The sequence below is a fragment of the Nanorana parkeri genome, unplaced genomic scaffold, assembly GCF_000935625.1.
Source record: "Nanorana parkeri isolate BGI_ZX_2015 unplaced genomic scaffold, ASM93562v1 scaffold180, whole genome shotgun sequence".
NCBI classification, from domain to species: domain Eukaryota; kingdom Metazoa; phylum Chordata; class Amphibia; order Anura; family Dicroglossidae; genus Nanorana; species Nanorana parkeri.
The window spans coordinates 2,213,733-2,233,002 of NW_017306448.1; the positions used below are offsets into that span (position 1 = coordinate 2,213,733).

General features: G+C 40.8%; 1 protein-coding gene across 1 annotated transcript in view; it reads right to left on the minus strand.

The window, feature by feature from the left end:
- Positions 1–3,018, minus strand: part of GPR78 (G protein-coupled receptor 78) — a 24,894-nt gene extending 21,876 nt beyond the window's left edge. Inside the window, exon 1 of the mRNA XM_018554961.1 lies at positions 2,334–3,018. Coding sequence (XP_018410463.1) covers positions 2,334–3,001 — 668 coding nt within the window. The 5' untranslated portion in view covers positions 3,002–3,018. The remainder of the gene's footprint in view (positions 1–2,333) is intronic.
- Between the last annotated feature and the right edge of the window lie 16,252 nt (positions 3,019–19,270).

Sequence of the window (19,270 nt, forward strand, 5' to 3'; positions counted from 1 at the left end):
CTTCACGATAATAGGTGGGTGGGGGGGGTGCCCAACTAAATAGAGGATTTCTTATTCTTTTAGAAATTCAATTTTTAAGTCAATATAGTTTCTTTGGCTTCATGTCCTTAGGTGCATATGGCAGTGCAGATTAACAATTAATAGCCTACAGTTCCCACTTAGCATACATAATTGTACATTTGCAATGGGGGCAGAGCAGATCCATTAAGCATTATGGAACTATGGAAGAGATGTATTAAATGCTGTTTGCATAGCTGATAATTTTAATGTCAAAATAAACATAATCAGAAAGATGAAGCCAAATGATATGTAGCAAATGTTAAAATTGTTATATTAATCTAAAGGTATTCTAAGGTGGCGAGTATCTAAATGTATGCAAATAAATGATCTGCTGTAGAAGAAAAGGAAGGTGGGGCTAAATCTCATTTGATGCTGTATTAATCTTCAGGAACACTGTGGGGTGGTCCATTGCAACATACTGTATGTCAAATAAAATTACTGCTTATGTTTTTTATAGACTAAATAAAATACTGAATTTTGTATAATTTTGCAAGTATAATATAGCACATACTAGTCTATATATATATATATATATATATAGTGTACAGCCTCTGTCTTTGATATAGTGTTTACATGTATGGATTTGATTGTAACTTTTGTTCATTTTGAGCCCAATATTTTCTCTGTGGTATATATTAATCTTGCTTCAGCTGCTATCCTGAGCCAGTAATTAATATACAACAAATGATTACTAGTGTTTCTGTGAAATATATTCCAATAAGTAATTTCTGCTGGCTATATATGAGTCAGTATTGACCTTTATAATACTGTTATTCATTTTTGTCCATTAAAAAAGTGCAACTGCTGTATCATTTCTGCCAACATGGATCTCCATATCTACTCTTTGGCACCCTCTGTTTAGTTATAACATCATTGCCTTTAAAATACAATATAAACAGTCATGTGTAAAAAAATAATACAGTTTAGCAGGCCATCAATCTTTCTGACCACAACTTTACATTTATAAAAGCTTAAATCTGAAATCTAATGGTAACTGCCCACCTTTTTCTATGTTGATCTATTATTATTACATATTTGACTTATTTGGTGTGAAGTGCAATGATAATGTACAAAGTGCAACATCCCATAGCTACCGATCATCGTCATCTTACCTGTCATTAAAGTAGAACAGTAATCTTCACCTTTCCTGTCATCAATATATTACAGTAATCTTCACCTTACCTGTCATCAATGTAGACCAGTCCCGACAAGGAACAAATAATGACTGATTGATCTGGGTGACAGCACTTTACCCATTGTTGTTTGAAATGTGAAATGTCTTTAAAGGTATAAATGTAAGTATGAATGTACTGATGTTTAATATATATATAAATAGATAGATAGATAGATAGATCGATAGATAGATAGATAGATAGATAGATAGATAGATAGATAGATAGATAGATAGATAGATAGATAGATAGATAGAATGTTGGGTTATATATGGTTTAGATATATAGATATACCTAAACTTTAGCTTTCTTTATATATGCACATATAGGCATTTATCTAGAGCAGCCTTCATCAATCAATTTTCACCCCATAGGAACCCTTGAAATATTTTTCAGGTCTCAGGAATGCACATTACATTGGTGGCCAGTAGAAGAATGTCGCCCCTTACAGTGGTGTTCAGAATGCTACCCTTGCAGTCAACTAAAGAGATCATTGGTGCCATTCCACTGGCTGTGCCAGGTGGCATTGGACCTGGAACTACGCAGGCAAAATCAGATGGAAGGTCAATTAGCCACAACTCAAGGAACCCCTAAAAACCTCTAGAGGAACCCTAGGATTCCAAAGAATCTTGGTTGAGAACAGCTGGTCTAGAGAGAAGGTGTATAGCACATATCCCTAAACTGTAAATCCCTTTAAATATTTATTTATAGGTTGGTATGAAAATGGGCACCACCAGCAGTATATGGGCAGCATTAGACACAAGCACAAGTGATGCTTTGTAAATATGTGTTTCCAAGTTTTATCTGTAGGTATGAAAATTGGCACCATCAGCAGTAAATGAGTATGCATTAGTCACAAGTGATGCTTTGAAAATGTGGGGTGTGTTTCCAAGTTTTAGCTGTAGGTGTAGGTATGAAAATTAGGAATATCAGCACCGTATGAGAATGCATTAGACACAAGCACAAGTGTTGCTTTGTAAATATGGAGTGTGTGTCCAAGTTTTAGCTGTAGGTATGAAAATTGGGGCCATCAGCAGTATATGAGTATGCATTAGACACAAGCACAAGTCATCAGTAAGCAGGCAAGTATGAGTGATTTACCTGGGGTGTATGTCTACAAGCAGCACCAGCGTCTGCATGGTGATAATGTCTATCCTCTTGCAGTGGAATCGAGCCACTTTCAGCACCTTTAAGTAGGTGAAGCACAAAATGACCAGAGACAGCACGAAACTGGCAGCATGGAACACGATGGTGAACACCATGAAGCGTTTTTTCTCCGGAGCTTCCTGCACATGTAAGGTACAAGAGGCATACATGCTGCTATAGTCCAACCAAGAGAGGAACAAGGAAACCAGGGGGAAGGTGAGGGAGTGCAGCCAGGTGTACCCCATCATGATCACAGCGTCCTTGTACCTCATCTTGCTGGTGTAACTCAAAGGGAAAACCACGGCGATCCATTTGTCTATGCTGAGAGCTGCCATGCTGAGCATGGTGTTAGAAGTCAGAAAAGTTTCCAAGAAGCCCAGAGCCTGGCACAGACAGTCGCCGAATGGCTGCTGGTGACTTAGCATGGCCAGGAAAGTGGAGGGCATGTTCAGGATAGTTAGGAGGAGGTTGCACAGGGACAGATTGACCAGAAAGATGCCGGACACTTGCTTCCTGATCTCGGCACTGTACAAAAAGCATATGAGCACCAGTAGATTGGCGAGCAGGGACACCACGAACACGACTATGAGTAAAAGGGCCAGCAGAATCTCTGGCAAGTGCATTTCTCAGCATATATCCATCAGCGGGGATTGCCTCGTTGAATGGAGACCAGGATGGCTTTCCTACATGCTGGCTGCGCTTGGTAGCCTCATAGCTTGGCGTCGGAGCAGACGCGCCCCACCGCTGTTCTCTATGAGGCTGCTGTCCGAGGTGCTGAAACTACGATCGCCGCGGTCCTGAGGACGGGGAAGCCATGCCGATGACTGACTGCTGCTGTCCAAGGGTTCCAGGTGAGTGCTGAGCATCCCAATGTCACACAGCAATGACTGAGCGTTCTCCCCTATACAGGTCTAGCCAAGGAGCCGAGCGCAGCAGTTGTGGCACACCTTCCCTTCACAGTCTGGAGGACTGACTCATGCGCAGGGCAGGACCGCTGACAAAGGCAAAGACACTACCAGCAAAAAAAACACTACTTTGCTGCTTCATTGCACGTAATCGTGTGATGGGAATGGGAAGCACAGTGTGGCACCTTATAGAAAGAAGGCTCATCACTCAGCACAAACCCTGACGCTTAAAGGAGACCTCCAGACTGATCAAGGAACAGGCATTAAACCATGCCACAATAATCTGCATTACTCTACATTTCTTTGCATGCAGTTTTCCAAGGGAGGTATAATTCTTATTAATATATATATATACACACATCTCATTTGCATGCAACTTTTCCTAGGGCAATAGCAATCCCTATGAAATATATACACACACACACACACACACACAGGCACATATATACACACACACATTTCCAAAGCAGGAATAGAGGCACTCACGGGTCTTGCAGCGGAGATCAGTCAAAGCATCATAATTTTATTGTCGATATTTTGATGGAGCTCCTTCCATGTTTATTGGATAAAGATAGACTGAGCTCCATTTAAACATTGTCAATAAAATGCTTCCACTTATCTCTGCTGCAAGACCTGTGAGTGCCTCTATACCTACTTTATTGTATGGATTTGTATGGATATGTTTCTGGATGAGCACCTGGGCATTTATCTTACAGAGTGTGGTGGGTACCCCTTGAACTATATCTATCTATCTATCTATCTATCTATCTATCTATCTATCTATCTATCTATCTATCTATCTATCTATCTATCCATCCATCCATCCATCCATCCATCCATCCATCCATCCATCTATCTATCTATCTATCTAGATATATCTATATAAATACACACAGCCACACACACACAGCCACACACACACACACACACACACATATATATATATACAGGGCTTGAAAAATTTGGCGGTGTCTCACCAGTCATTCAAAAATTTCACCAGTCAGCATGATCTGACTATAGCCTTGCAATATATGTTAACATTTTTTGGGGACAGATAGAGAGTACATATATATACACACCCACTGGCCACTTTTTTAGGTACGCCTTGCTAGTACCGGGTTGGACCCCCTTTTGCCTTCAGAACTGCCCTAATTCTTTGTGGCATAGATTCAACAAGAGAGTTTGGTCCATGTTGACATGATAGGATCACACAGTTGCTGCAGATTTGTCGGTTGCACATCCATGATGTGAATCTCCTGTTCCACCACATCCCAAAGGTGCTCTATCCAATTAAGGTCTGGTGACTGCGGAGGCCATTTGAGTTAATTGAACTCTTTATCATGTTCAGGAAACCAGTTTGAGATTATTTTAGCTTTGTGACATGGCGCGTTATCCTGCTAGAGGTAGCCATCAGAAGATGGGCACACTGTGGTTGCATTTAAGCAATGCTCAATTGGTACTTAGGTGTCCAAAGTGTGACAAGAAAATATCCCCCACACCATTACACAACCACCAGCCTGACTCATTGGTACAAGGCAGGATGGATCCATGCTTTCATGTTGTTTACACCAAATTCTGATCTAACTATACAAATGTCACAGCAGAAAACGCGACTTATCAGACCAGGCAACTTTTTATTCCAATCTACTAGTGTCCAATTTTTGTGAGCCCTTGTGAATTGTAGCCTCAGTTTCCTGTTACATAGTTACATAGTATTTGAGGTTGAATAAATACACAGGTCCATCAAGTTCAACCTTTGTGTGTATGTGTCTGATTGTGCATGTCTATGTATGTATACGAGTCACTGTGTGATCTTGTTTTTAGGAGTACCTGTACCCTTGTATGTTATGGTCTCTGAGGAAGGTATCTAAATGCTTTTTGAATGATTCAATAGTCTCAGCTGATACTACTGCTTGTGGCAGAGAGTTCCAGACTTTAACCACTCTAACTGAAAAAAAGCCCCCTACGCCCCTTGTGGGTAAATATTTTCTCCACCAGTTTTAGGTGGTGGCCTCTAGTCTTTGTTATGGAGTTTACAGTAAAAAGTTTATTGCTGATGTTGCTATCACAACTAAACATTTCGTACATCAAAACCATGTCCGCTCTAAGGCCCCATTCACACCTATGCGTATTGTAATATGCGCGTCTGTCGCGCGACCGTCACGCGTTTTTTTACCGCGATTCGCGGTAAAAAAGTCGCGTGACCGTCGCGCGATTCCAAAGGATACTTGGCAGTATCCAAATGGAAAACGCCCTACAAAACGGACAGCCTCTCATCTAGCGTGAACATTTAAATTTAGCAACCTTGCCTCATAGCATTGGTCCTCCAGTCCCTTAATTAGTTTAGTTTCCCTTCTCTGGTCTCTCTCCAGCTCAAGGACACCTTTTTTGTGGATTGGTGACCAAAACTGGACCGCATACTCCAGATGAGGCCGAACCAGTGATCTATAAAGTGGCATAATTATTGCCTTGTCTCTACAGTACATTCCCTTTTTAATACATGACAGTACCCTGCTTGCTTTATTTGCAGCAGCCTGGCATTGCAAGCTATTATTCAATCTGTGGTCTACTATGACCCCCAGATCCTTTTCCATTTCTGACTTCCCTAGTGGAGTACCCATTAATTTGTATTCCCTTTGCCTGTTTTTAACCCCAAAATGCATTACTTTACATTTATCAACATTAAACCTCATCTGCCATATAGTTGCCCACTCCCCTATTTTATCCAGGTCCTCCTGTAGTATTATAGTGTCTAAGTCCATGTCTATTATCCTCTCAATTTTAGTATCATCAGCAAACACAGAAATATGACTATTAACACCCTCCCCAGTATCATTAATAAACAGGTTAAACAGTATGGGGCCTAGCACAGAACCCTGGAGCACGCCACTCTCGACCTTAGACCAATCTGAAAAAGAGCCATTTATCAATACTCTCTGGACACGTTCCTGTAGCCAGTTCTCTATCCATGTACACACCATTCCATCTATGCCCATTGATCTCGGCTTGTGTATTAAGTGTGTATGTGGTACCGTGTCAAAAGCTTTGGAAAAATCCAGATATACCACATCCACCAGCCTCCCTCCATCCAAGATCTTTACTCACCTCTTCATAGAATGTTAGTAGGTTGGTCTGACAAGAACTGTCCTTCCTAAATCCATGTTGATGATCATCTATTATACCATTGTCACAAACAAAATCCACTAAATAGTCCTTTATCATTCCCTCTAACAGTTTGCATACTATTGATGTTAGACTGACTGGTGTGTAGTTCCCAGGTTGGCATCTTGAACCTTTTTTTGAAAATTGGTACTACCGTAGCTTTCCGCCAGTCACTTGATAAAATGAACTCATGTTCTTGGTTGACAAGAATGGCACCTGGCGTGGTCTTCTGCTGCTTCAAGATTCTACTTCAAGGTTGGACATTATTTTGAGTTTAGAGATGCTCTTCTCTAGACCTTGGTTGTAACGAGTGGTTATTTGAGTTACTGTTTTCTTTTTATCAGCTTGAACCAGTCTGGCCATTCATTCCTGTCCTTTGGCATCAACAAGGCATTTTTGCCCAGGGAATTGTCACGGTGTGGAAATGTTTAAACCATTCTCTGTAAGCCCTAAAGATTCTCTGTAAGCCCCAGAAAATCAGCAGTTTCTGAAATACTTAGACCAGCCCGCCTGGCACCAACAACCATGCCACGTTCAAAGTCTTGGAGGCTTGAAGGCTTGATTTAAACTTCAGCAGATCGTCTTGACCATGTCTACATATCTAAATGCATTGAGTTGCTGCCATGTGATTAGATCATTATATATTTACGTTAACGAGCAGTCAAACAGGTGTACCTAATAAAGAGGCCAGTGAGTGTATATACACACACACACACATTTCCATGCACATTTCCTAGGGCAACGCAATTCTAAGAAATATATATATAATACCGGTAGTAAAGGTTTAGTAGGTACTCAATGGAGAAGATTTTTAAAAAGTAGCTTTATTTCACCATCATTTAGGCAGGTTGCAGCCCACCTTTTTCAAGGCCTTATAAAGACATGGGGGTCTAATCACTATGCTGCCGAGGGCAGCCGAGTGAATGACCGATCAGAAGTGAAGTGAGCCGAACACTGTTCGGCTATTCACTTCAGGCTGGTACGGCTGATTTCAGCCGTACATCGGCTGAAATCTGCCGTACATCGGCCTGCTTCGTGTGGATTCGGGTCGGCTGAACATGCTACTGAAAAGAAATTTTTGTCACGGCAACATGGGAGCCATATACAGTATATACATATAATACTACAGCTGAGGCTCTTAGACCCGAATGACATTCAGGATCGGAATTTCAGAATTGCATTTGGGAACTCCCGAATGCCATTCGGGTCTGGGAGCCTCAGCTGTAGTAAAATATGTATATGTCTCCCAGACCCGAATGGCATTCAGGAGCTCCCAAATGCAATTCGGAAATTTGGATCCGGAATGGCATTCGTGTCTAGGAGATTCAGCTTTAGTATTAATATCTGTATATGGTTTTCTGTGGTGTTTGCAACGAATATTCGTAAGCTCATCCAAAACTAACAAAACTTCGTATTTTATCGGAATCCAAAACCCAAACCAAATTTTATTTCGGATCCGGATCATGAAATAATGAAATAACCGAACCAAATTTTTCCACAGCTTACATGTCTAGTCTGGACTCTGTGGTCAATCAATGTGTGAAAATGATGTCTCATGCTCCCTGCACTACAGTTTCACAATCTGAGCCCGATGAATTCTGACATTTTCATCTTGGAAATGCTTGTGCCATCAGGGAAGAAAACGCTGGTCATTCAGTATATTCAGATAGGCAGCTGACCTCATTTTTTTAGGCACATAACTTTGCTGAACCTAGACCTGTTATCCAATGCAAGGCTCTGAGCTATTTGCTTAGCTAAATGCAGGTTGTGACTATTTTTGGCCAGACAGTAAATATATATTTAGTATATACAGTATGTATAGTATATTTTTTGGGGGGGATGTAAGCTTTTATATGTATCTCAGTACTGCTGATCTTGATTTTCTCCAGTCACTCTAAATGCACTGCATGTCATTGCACTGAGCTTGTTTCCTGATGGTGGCAGCAGTAGACCCTGTCTTTTAAATGAGAGTCAACACAACCACGTATAGTGTCCACTGGGAGCACATGTGACAGGGTGACAAAGCAGGTGAGCAATTGGAGGACAGGGACAAAACCTCCTCCTTTAACAGGATGTGCATGAACAAAGATCTTCATGGTGGAACTACCGTGTATTATTTTAATGCAGGCGTTAGGTTTAAAAACACTAAACACAACTTTTGAAATACATTAGGACAGGGGTGGCAAACTGCGGCCCTCCAGCTGTTGAGGAACTACAAGTCCCTTGAGGCTTTGCAAGATTCTCACAGCCACGGGCACAACTCGCAGAGGCAGATGCATCATGGGATTTGTAGTTTCACCACAGCTGGAGGGCCAGAGTTTGCCACCCCTGCATGATTAGCATGTTGCATATTATCCACAGTGTATGGGTGATTGGTTTACACCTACTGTATTTCCTTATATAACTTGTGCCATGTGGCGGATGTGTAACATAGTAAAAAAAAGTTTAACATTAAACATTCCTGCATGCTAAGTTTGGGAGTTCAGGTTGCTGTGAGCTGCACTATACAGGATTGTCATAAATAGGCCAGCCAATCAGAAGCTATTTTTTCTGCACAAATGGGAGCCTCCTCTACATAAAGATTATATATGACAACCTGTAAAAAGGAAAATCAGTATCAAAGACTCGGCAAAATAAAAAAGGACAAAGTGTGAAAGACATTTATCAAATGTGGCCAAGGACATGAAGCATGGACAGCAAATATGTCAATGTTAGGTGAGCAATCCTGGAGCCTAAAACTACTAAGAACAAGTGACAGAGCACTGCTTCTAATAAGTTAGGTGACAAATTTACATAAACCGTCAATCTTCTTACTTCCTCCTATGGCAAAGTCCATTAAACATTTGCTGTAAATGTTTTAGGATGCTATTTCATGTTTAATCAACTTGTATTTTATCTTTCTCCCCTTTTAATGAGGAGCTAATGAGTTCACGTTGGTGCCTTGGGAGGTAGTTATAAGAACAAAATATCAGTGGTTGGCATTATAATGATGGGCCAGCCAAATACAAGACAGGGAAGGTATAGTCATAATATTCATTAAACTCTATATGAGTCCTTCCTTACATTAAAAGCTTCTAAAAATGACTTCAGTGACACATTTTATAGATCAATGGCACACTGTAAAGGAAGAAAGCTTCACAAAAAACCTTCCATTCACAGTATACACGGAGTGGCCAGATTATTATGACCACCCCATCAGTACTTCGTTGGGCCACGAGATAACTCCACGAGATGACTTAGTTGGGTGGAGAGGTGCGCAAAACGTTGAACTGCTCTTCCACACCTAACATTCCCAACAGTATTTTTCACTTACATGCTTATTACCTATGTTATGTCTATTATGATATAAGGAATTGATTTGCCTTAATCCAGATCATGTAATTTTCTATGGGTTGAACCCAGATCATGTTTATTATTGGTTTTCTATATCTGAATCATGGTTTCTGTTAATGGTCTTATTATGCGTGAAGGGTGGTAGTTTGCTCCACCTCTAAACCCTCCTAGCATTACCTCTAGACCTATTCATCTATGTCAGCATCATGAATTTTGGATACCTGATGAACTAACCGTAATCATGTTTATTTATTAATTGCCAATCAGAAACTTGAATCATGTCTTCTCTATTAACATATATACTGTGAATGGAAGGTTTTTCGTGAAGGGAATGAGCATAGAGGGATTTATCTACTCAGCTGATTATTGTCACTTTTATGAATTGGCTATGAGCCCTTTTTTAAAATAATATTATTAAAAACATATTTTTTATATACTATTTTGGTTCGGAGTTGTCATTTTGGTGCTTCCAAAACCCCACTTTCTCTTCCTCTCCTTTTTGCTAACCATTACCAGGGGAGCGGCAACTAGTATCCAAATCCAGGTCAAAACCTCTTTTTACTCTGTTTAAACTTGTAAAGCCGACTGTCTTTTGCCCAACATTTGTTGCCTACAAGTTCTTAAATCTCTCTGAACATCAGCAGCTGCATCATAGAAATGGCTTATAAAAAGGAAACACTTATGAAATGATTTACTTGTTACCAACAATAGACCTAGATTATACATCCTGTCCATATCTTTTACAGTATAATACAAATAAATAGAATATACCACACTCTAAAATGTACAAGGCATACAGGTATGCATGTGTTTTAGTGAAATGAATGAAAGTCTTAGTCCACTTAGGTCACTGTGTACTTTATTTCTGAAAAAATTACTAAACTGAAAGAACATTTCCTTTAATGTCATTTTTATATCCCTGCATTAGTAGAGTGGTTCAGCCTCCCAAGGACCACACTGTTCCTTATAATTTTAAAGTTTCTGCAAGGCAAAATTGCATGTACTAATTCAGAAATGCATTTTATCACTGATACATCTTTGGACATCAAAAGGTATATACCAAGCTGGTAGTCCATTGGGTTGGGGGTAGATTTTCCTATTATAAATCTGGCGTTGTTAACCATGGGTAAACCATCTTCCCCTTCAGACTTCACATCCCTATTTTATCCTTTTCATTTCATAATACTGGACCATGCTGCTGACTGAGTTGATTTTAGATAAGCTCAAGTGTTTGGTGGTACTATCCATAGTGAACCCCTAGACTTCTGCAAATCTTTGTTCTTTGATATGCAAATCCTAAATTGTCAATGTGATGAGTATACACAGAGTTGCAGGTGGTGAAAGAGGGGTAGGCTTGTCCTTGACTTTCTTGGAACATGTCAAGCATTCAGGGTTTCAGGGGTCCTTGGGCTCTCCTGAAAGTAATAAAAGGTATGTCCAAGCACCTAAGTTTTCTTTTCCTTCATTCAGGGTTCTTAGTTGAATGAAATTAAAATGTCCCTTTACTGATCAGCCTCCTCCCCTCTACATGTGTATTGTCCATTCATCACTATCCTGCTTCTTATTCACAACTTATTGCACTAAACTGCAATATTAAATACAGTATGTAACATGGTTTATAAAACAGGTCTACTTTTTTCTAGTTTTTAATAAAAGGTATGAGATGCAAATTGTTTTTTAAAAAAGAAAGAAAAGGCAGAAACCTAAGCGTTATAGGGCTTTTGAATTTTTATTTTTTTTACAGATTCACATTATTAAGTGTATTTCATTTATAATTTTTTTTTATTTTTTCTCCTCTTAAAGGAGAACTATGGGGTTAAGGCTTTTCCCCATAGTTCTCCTTAGGGTAACGGGAGGACACAAACTAGCATCCTCCTGTCACCCTAGGCTCAGTATACCGCGAGCTGTAGCTCGCGGTATACTGAGACGCTGCAGTATACCGCGAGCTACTGCTCGCGGTATACTGAGTCGCCGCAGCTGAAGCGGATCCTGACAATTATGCCAGGATCTGCCCAGCTGCGTGACTGACAGCTGGCTCTGCCTATCTAGAGGCAGAGCCAGCTGTACCCGCCCCCTCCCCCGTCCGTTCCGCCAGTCAGCGCTAGCGGATCGGAGCAGGGAGGGGAGAATCCAGCCCCTCCCCTGTCACGGCAGAGAGCCGTGACAGGATCGAGAGGTGAGCGAACGCCGGTATGTGTTTGCTCCCCCCCCGATCCACTGAGCCGACCTGTGACAGTCTCATTGTCACAGATCGGCTAGAACTATGAGGTGAGTGAAAAGCACTCACCTCATAGTTCTCCTTTAAGCTTGTCCCTGCCCTGTTTAAGCAAACAAGGCAGACAGGGACATCAAGGCTGTAAGTGAAATGCTCACAAGTGATCATATCTCCTGAATTAAAGACAGGACAGCCTATTTATGATACCACAGATGTGTATACCGATGGTATGATCTTGTTATGACTTTGCTTCGGTAACAAAAATATTTTAGTACTACTCTAGTGACAACTATGATAGTTTGGACTTCCCAACATGTTCAGCCCTGGTGACAACAGTCTCTAGGACAAATAAAGGGGATGGATCTCCTCAGTGGGAACACAGGCAATGGAACACAGCAATTAATTTTCACAGAGGTTCCAATCCTGCCCTACTCTATCCAAAACTAGGAATAAGTTATTTCAGTGTCCTGACTTTCGGAAATGGATGAACCAACAACGTATGAAGGACCAAGATACATGCCAAAATCGCTGTGACTGGCCAATGTAAAAATCAATAGTGGAGTAAATATTTTCAAAATATAATTACCTCTTTAAGTGAATATTACAATGAATGATGGGCAGGCATAGAATGATTATTTTGGCAGACTAGACTTTTCTAGAACTAAACCAGTAAAGTTATACATCTAAGGACTGGTAATCTGCAATATATTACCTTTTTGGTTTTATGTACACATAACTAATGTCAACTACAGCCAAACTCCCAACCTGCAATGTCCAAAGGATAGTGGCTTCCCTCCATGATTGTCCTTTAAAACACTAAAGGTGTGGCAATACTCCTAACCCCAAATATGGAGATTACTGTGTTGGGTGGAATTCCTTCTTAAAATTTAGTGTGATGATTAATCTGACCACAGTCATGGCAAAGTCAGGTTTTTTTTCAGTCTAATAAGGCAGGTTGTATAGGCTGGCTGCTATTACATCACATACATTGCGTAAAATGTCAAAATGAGTGCTTATAGATAAGGACAAAACCTGTCCCTTTGTCAGCCTACGGTACAGATTAAAGAAGGAAGCAGAATAATTTGTCCTGTGGCTAAGCTGTTCCTGAAAGTTAACATGTGGAATTCGGCTAATTTGACACTACGGGTTATCAGGCAGTTTAGAGTCAATATTAGAGGTGACAATGGGGACAATCATGCTGGACGGAGCAAAGCAATGGTGAGCCATGAGTCAGATACAGCCCACAGGACACTTTTAAACACGTTAGGTTTCTTACAATTTCCTAATTTCTTGGAACATATAATTGTGTGAAGTATGGGTGTTAAACATTTACACACAAAGGGAATAAATGTGTAGAGATGAAGCCGAAATTAGTGAAACTGAGAGTTTTCACTTCAGCAAAAATTATAAGATTTCTGTAGACTTTTGCCATTTTTGGAAAAGGTATTGGAGTCAATTGGAAAGGTAAAATCTAAATGATTCCTGAGGGTTATGGAAGCTGCTTTTAGCTATCTCTGATGTGCCAAGAAATGTTTATTACTTTATTGCTTATTAGTCTTAATAGTTTATTTATTTTCTACAGGAAGTGACTGTACACAAATAACGGTCAAATATACAAAAAACATAAATGCAAAGAACTCTAAGAGGGTTATTCACTAAGCTGCCAAAGGTAGCCGTGTGAATAACCATGTCGAAGTGAACTGAGCCGAACGGCGTTCCGCTATTCATTTCAGCTCTGTACGGCTGATTTCAGCCACACATTGGCTAAAACTAGCTGTACATTGGCTGGCTTCGGTCAGCCGTACATGCTCGGCATGTTCGGCTGAGCCGAAGTGCAAAAGCCATTAGACTCAGCCGATCCAACATCTGGATCGGCTTAGCCGAAGATTCGGCAATTCACTGGGGGCCAAACAACAGTGAGTGAATAGCTGAATGCGGCCAAGCGGCATTTGGCTTGAGTTTTCTGCTTGCTACCTCCGAGGTAGCGAGCAGAATTTAAAAAAATGTAAACATAAGGAAAAAATGTCTAAAAGACTATTTAAATAAATGTAAAAAAAAAATATATATTTTTTTAAATGACTGAACCGAAGGGCTCCGGTGGCCGAAGTGAGCCGAAGGATCAGCCGAAGCTATGGCTGGCTCCTTCGGCTCTTTAGCGGATAACCTTCTAAATGTAATATGTAAAACTACTCTAAGTAGATTCTACTGACAAAATGTCTCCAATGGTGAATGTGGTAATTTCTCTACAAAATTAATTTTGCCAAAACCACTCTAGTTATCCATAGTTCTGAGCAAGATGAAAAATAGTTAAAGCCATTGCAGTGTGTTTTTTTTTTTTTTACCATTTCAACCTGAATCCTCTTTACTGTAATTCACCAGTAATGTTCTACCAAGTAATAGTGACAAAATTCTATATTGCCATTGTCCTGTGCCCACTCACTACATCTTACCATATGATATAGATGACATTAGCCTTGAGACAAATGCTCATTCTTATATGCTATACTGCACAGGTGAATCTACAGACTATTCTGATGTCAAAACAAATATGCCTCCAATCCTCACTGCAATCATAATCCCTGCTCACATTCTCAGTCGACATTCTTCACGATTGAGTGACAGGAAGGAAATGTATTCCACTAAGGTCTAAAAGAAGCAGCTGAAGTTTGTGACCTGTGAAATGTGGAGCATTGGGGTGCAGGTGGACGGCTTGTTGTGGAGTCTCTCCTACTAGCTGTGATGCTTTCTTCCCTCCAGCGCACCTTACATTGCAGCATTCTGCTCTGTCAGTTTTCATGATTATCACGGAGTCTGTATAAGCTTCTGCCTCACACTCTCTCTTTGATTGTATGATTGCATCTGTAGAATGCAGGAGTTTCTCATATTTCAACTCATTACGTTTTATTTGGTCCTGTAATTTTGTGTTTCGCATGTAGCCAGATTTCTGCATAGCCAACATAGGCCACAGGCACAAGACTTCTTGTTGCTGGCTTCATCCATACACCTAGACAGCTAGCAAATTAAGACGCCGATTAGCCCTTATCTTCTAGCTGTCTGTTCTAGCTGTACTGATGAAGAGTGGGCAATCTGCCTCTTTCAGCCTCTCCACCCCAGTTGTGGATATGATGTCTAATCTTGTTAGTCTGAAAGTAAGGCTAGTCCCACATTACTAGATTTCTCCCATTCAGGAATCATTAGATTCCCCCATTCACGCTAAAAAGCATGGATAGAATAATCTCTACTGCCAGCTATTGTATTTAACAGCCACAGTTGCTGAATACCCAAACAGTGACTTAATCTGGGGGGATGCAGCCAATGTTCAGGTGATAATTTTGTACCCCAGCGCCTTCAACAAAAGCTGATTGAAACCAAGTTGTTGAACCATGTGGTTCCAGCAGCTCAAATTTTGGCCAGTTCAGCAGGAATCACCAAAAATTCTAGCTGTGTGCAGCCAGTTTAAAAATAGCCAGCTAACTGGGAGTAGGAGGATGGTGGAACACCTAGTTGTAACGGCCGCCGCCGTCACCTGCGGGCAGGGGAGGAGGAAGCGGCAGCCAGCCGCTCCTTCGCTGGGCCGATTGCGTTCCAGGGTGGAGCGCACGCTCCTCACTTCCGGGTTTCGGGACCGCGTGCGTTCCACCGTGGAACGCGGAAGTGCGCCGAGAGGTCTCTCGGCTCCTCCTGTCAAACGGAGGCCTATTTAAACGGCCAGTTGAGACAGCATGGCGTTCCTGAATTGAGCCAGAAACGCCTGCTTTCTCCTGGGACCCTCCACTTGCCTCCAGATCGTGCCCTCCAACAGTCACCGGATCCGGAAACCACCGAGGAACCCTTGTTTCTCCCATTGTGCCAGTTTCCACGAATCGCAAGTACTCTGAGTGCAGTTGCACCCTCTTGTCATCTGGACTGTTAAAGTATCGCCTGCATAGGCTTAAGCTGCTAGGGGGGGTTTATACTTTCTTCAGTTGTGCATATCTGTGGACTCCTGCATTCACATTGGCCATTTATCATTTACCACCACTCCTCAACCCTAGTTTGCGTAGTTGAACCTTTTCCGTTACCTTATTATTTAACCTGAGGCTGTGATGCGAGGAACCCTAACTCTCTGTTAAAACTGAGAGAGTGAAACCAGGGTTCCATACCTGAGAAGCCTCCGCAGCTGCGATCCACACTACTTCAGTCCATACAGGCGTTACACTAGTAGGACAGGAGGTATTAATGTGGCTGGTTATATTGGTTATATAAGGTGTTGTTAAAGTGAAGGCTTATTTTTTCATTTGGAGTAGGGAAGGATCATACCCTCTTTCAAGTTTTTTGTTGTCTGTCCCTGCTGGAAAGATTCACCCCTTTATTTGTCCTTATGCTGCAATACTAACCTTTACTCCATCGGATGTTCTCTCCACCACTACAGTAGATGTTGCTAGTCTTCTGGGTTGAATGACGTTCACCATCATGCAACTCACTTCCTCTTAGCCCAGGCTGTCATTGACACACAATCATCATACTAGCCTGGGCTCAGAGTACTACTGCACTAATGACGTTTACACATCATTACTACATGATATATATGACAATAGTCAAAACCTTTACGTTTAATTGGTGTTATCTGTGTTTCATCTTTAGATTGTTATAATGAAAAGGTTTCCTTATGGAAAATTTACAATGTAGATCTGCCCTCTTTTTTTTTTATTTGTGTGATCTGAGGCTGACTATCCAGCCTGAGGATTTATGATAAATATGAATTGATGTTTATAAATAACCTTTGAATTAAAGACTTCAAGAAAATTGTCATCTTTGCATATCCTCTTTCTAAATATAAATAATAGAAAACTTTCTGCTGAATCTTTTTGCATTTGAAAACCCCCTTCACTTTTTTTTTTTTGCACCGGTTACTAATAAGCATTATTATACTTACAACTGTTAAACACAGTTTGCAGTCCCCGGGTAAAAGTTACTTTTATGCATTTTGTTTTGGTGATAATATTGTACCTAATTTAAACATACAGGACAATAACAGAAAAATAAATCTAATTTTAGTACTTTCAAAGGTGCTAAAAATGAAACAATAGCTAAAATATAAAAGCAAAATAAGTTCTCCACTGATATTCATTTTCATTAAATTTGTGGCTCAGATTATGGAAACTTTTGTCATGACAATCAGATCATGTGAGTCATATTTGTTACTGTGAAATTTCTATTACCATGTAATGTCACTGTGACATTTCGCCTCTATACTATGTCTGAACAGCAGATCATTGTTTAGCTGCAAATGTAATCTCACCTATTCATGTATCAGGAGTATTTTAGACATGCAGACCAGTGATGTTACTGTAAAATAGAGAAAAGGTAATAAAAAAATGAAAAAAGTTTCCAGCATGTTTTACCACAAGGTACCCAGAGTCATAAAAGAATACTTAGCTCATCCAGTTACTCACATTGATACAGCGTGTGTTTGATGTCGTCAGATATCCTCTGGTTAAACCTTCTAGGGGAATTAAATTATTGACTGGAATTGATTTAGTTTAGCTAATCAGTACTGTACTTCCCCAAAACAAGCTAACACCTGCATCATTCCCCTCTCCATAGGTACAAGCAAGAAAATTAGCTAATATAGGTTAAATGATATTCCATATGCACAGCATTTTTGCACATTATGGCAGACTTACCTGCCAAATTGCCACCTCTGGGGGCTGCGTTGGCAATGGTGTCCACTGGTGCTCTGTATCCCACTGCTGACATCTTTGTCCAGTCTCCTTCTGGGTTTGGCATTTTCGGCCACCTTAATTGGCCGGTCTGGCATGATGTAACTCCAAAGCATGTGCATAGGACTTCATTCATTTCAGGACCTGGCAGATGTTGGGGTTGTAAATTGAGCTGCATATCTGTGACTCATTGTACAATTAGAAAAAACATTGCTAGCAGCCATGTTAGACAGCCAGAGACACAGAAGTGATGTGAGGTCAGAGGAAGGATCAAGTGAGAGCGGCTTCAAAATACACCATCCATTACTATTTATATTAGGGATAGATAGTTGCTGCTATACTATGCAGTTTTGCTGAAAAGTGCTATACCCAGTGCTGTATAATGCCGCATTAAAGTAAATCAAAGCATGATGGGCTAAGACTTTTTGTGTGTCTGCAACTATTTCAGTTGCAGTTTATATGCTGGGGCCCCCCTTGCATTTTTCTTTTGTTTTTGATGTTTTGTTTTTTTTATTTACATTTTAATATTTCTTTGTTTTACTTCCAATTAGGTTAAAAAAAGTTTAGTGTTTTAAGGTTGGGTTTTGTGGTTTAGTGTTTTAGGTTTTATTTTGTTTGAAGGAGGTATATTTATTTTATAATGATTTTGTTAGGGCCTTTTTTTTTTCAAAGTCAGCAGCTCTATAGGTTAGTGCACACAAGCATCACATCCTCTATCCCCCATTGCCTTAGGTGCAAATAAATTAAAGCAATCCTCTGTATTCATAAAGTTAGTCATGCCTAAAGGAGAGGCAGAAGTTATGCATATGCAGCTAGTAGCAGGCGATCAGGTTATGCTTCTGCAAATGAATACTAATGTGCATATGATTCACTTTTCAAAGGAAGGAGTGGACCTCATGGACTAATGGGTGTCCAGGCTGGACTTCTGGCAGTAACTTGCAGTATGCTCTGCTGATGGACCTGATGGGGAACTGCAGCAGAGGGCGGGTACAATGCTAGTTTACTATTGGCTATTGCAAATTGAAATAGCCAATAGTAATGTCCCAATGCTTTTCAATGGGAAAATTCTTTTTTTTTTTCTATTCTGACATCACTCGTGTCAGAATAAAGAAAAAAAGACACAGCACTGTTTCTCTCCTTGGCGGCTGGGAGCAGGAGACTCCCGGGCGCCTGGGAGAGTTTGCTGTTAGCAGGTAACCAGGGACGCTGATCTCTCTGAAAGTAAGATCACGGCTGGCTCCACCCAGCTGTCAGAAGCAAGCTGTCGGCCGGCCAATGGCTGGCCGCTCGGCCAGCTTCGGCTTTCAGCGCCGCTCAGCCGAGCCGATGCATATGCGTTCGGCTCGGCTGAGACGCTCGGCCATGATCGGGAGCTGTACGGGCTATTGTGAATAGCCCGTACAGCACCCCTTCAGTTTTATTGAACTGAAGGGGTCCTGGGGCCGAAGCTAGCCGAAGGATCGGCCGAAGCTACGGCCAGATCCTTCGGCAGCTTCGTGACTAGACCCCTAAGTCTGTACATTCTGTTAATAAAAAATGTAATATATTTATAAAAAATTGTAATTGACTTAGTGA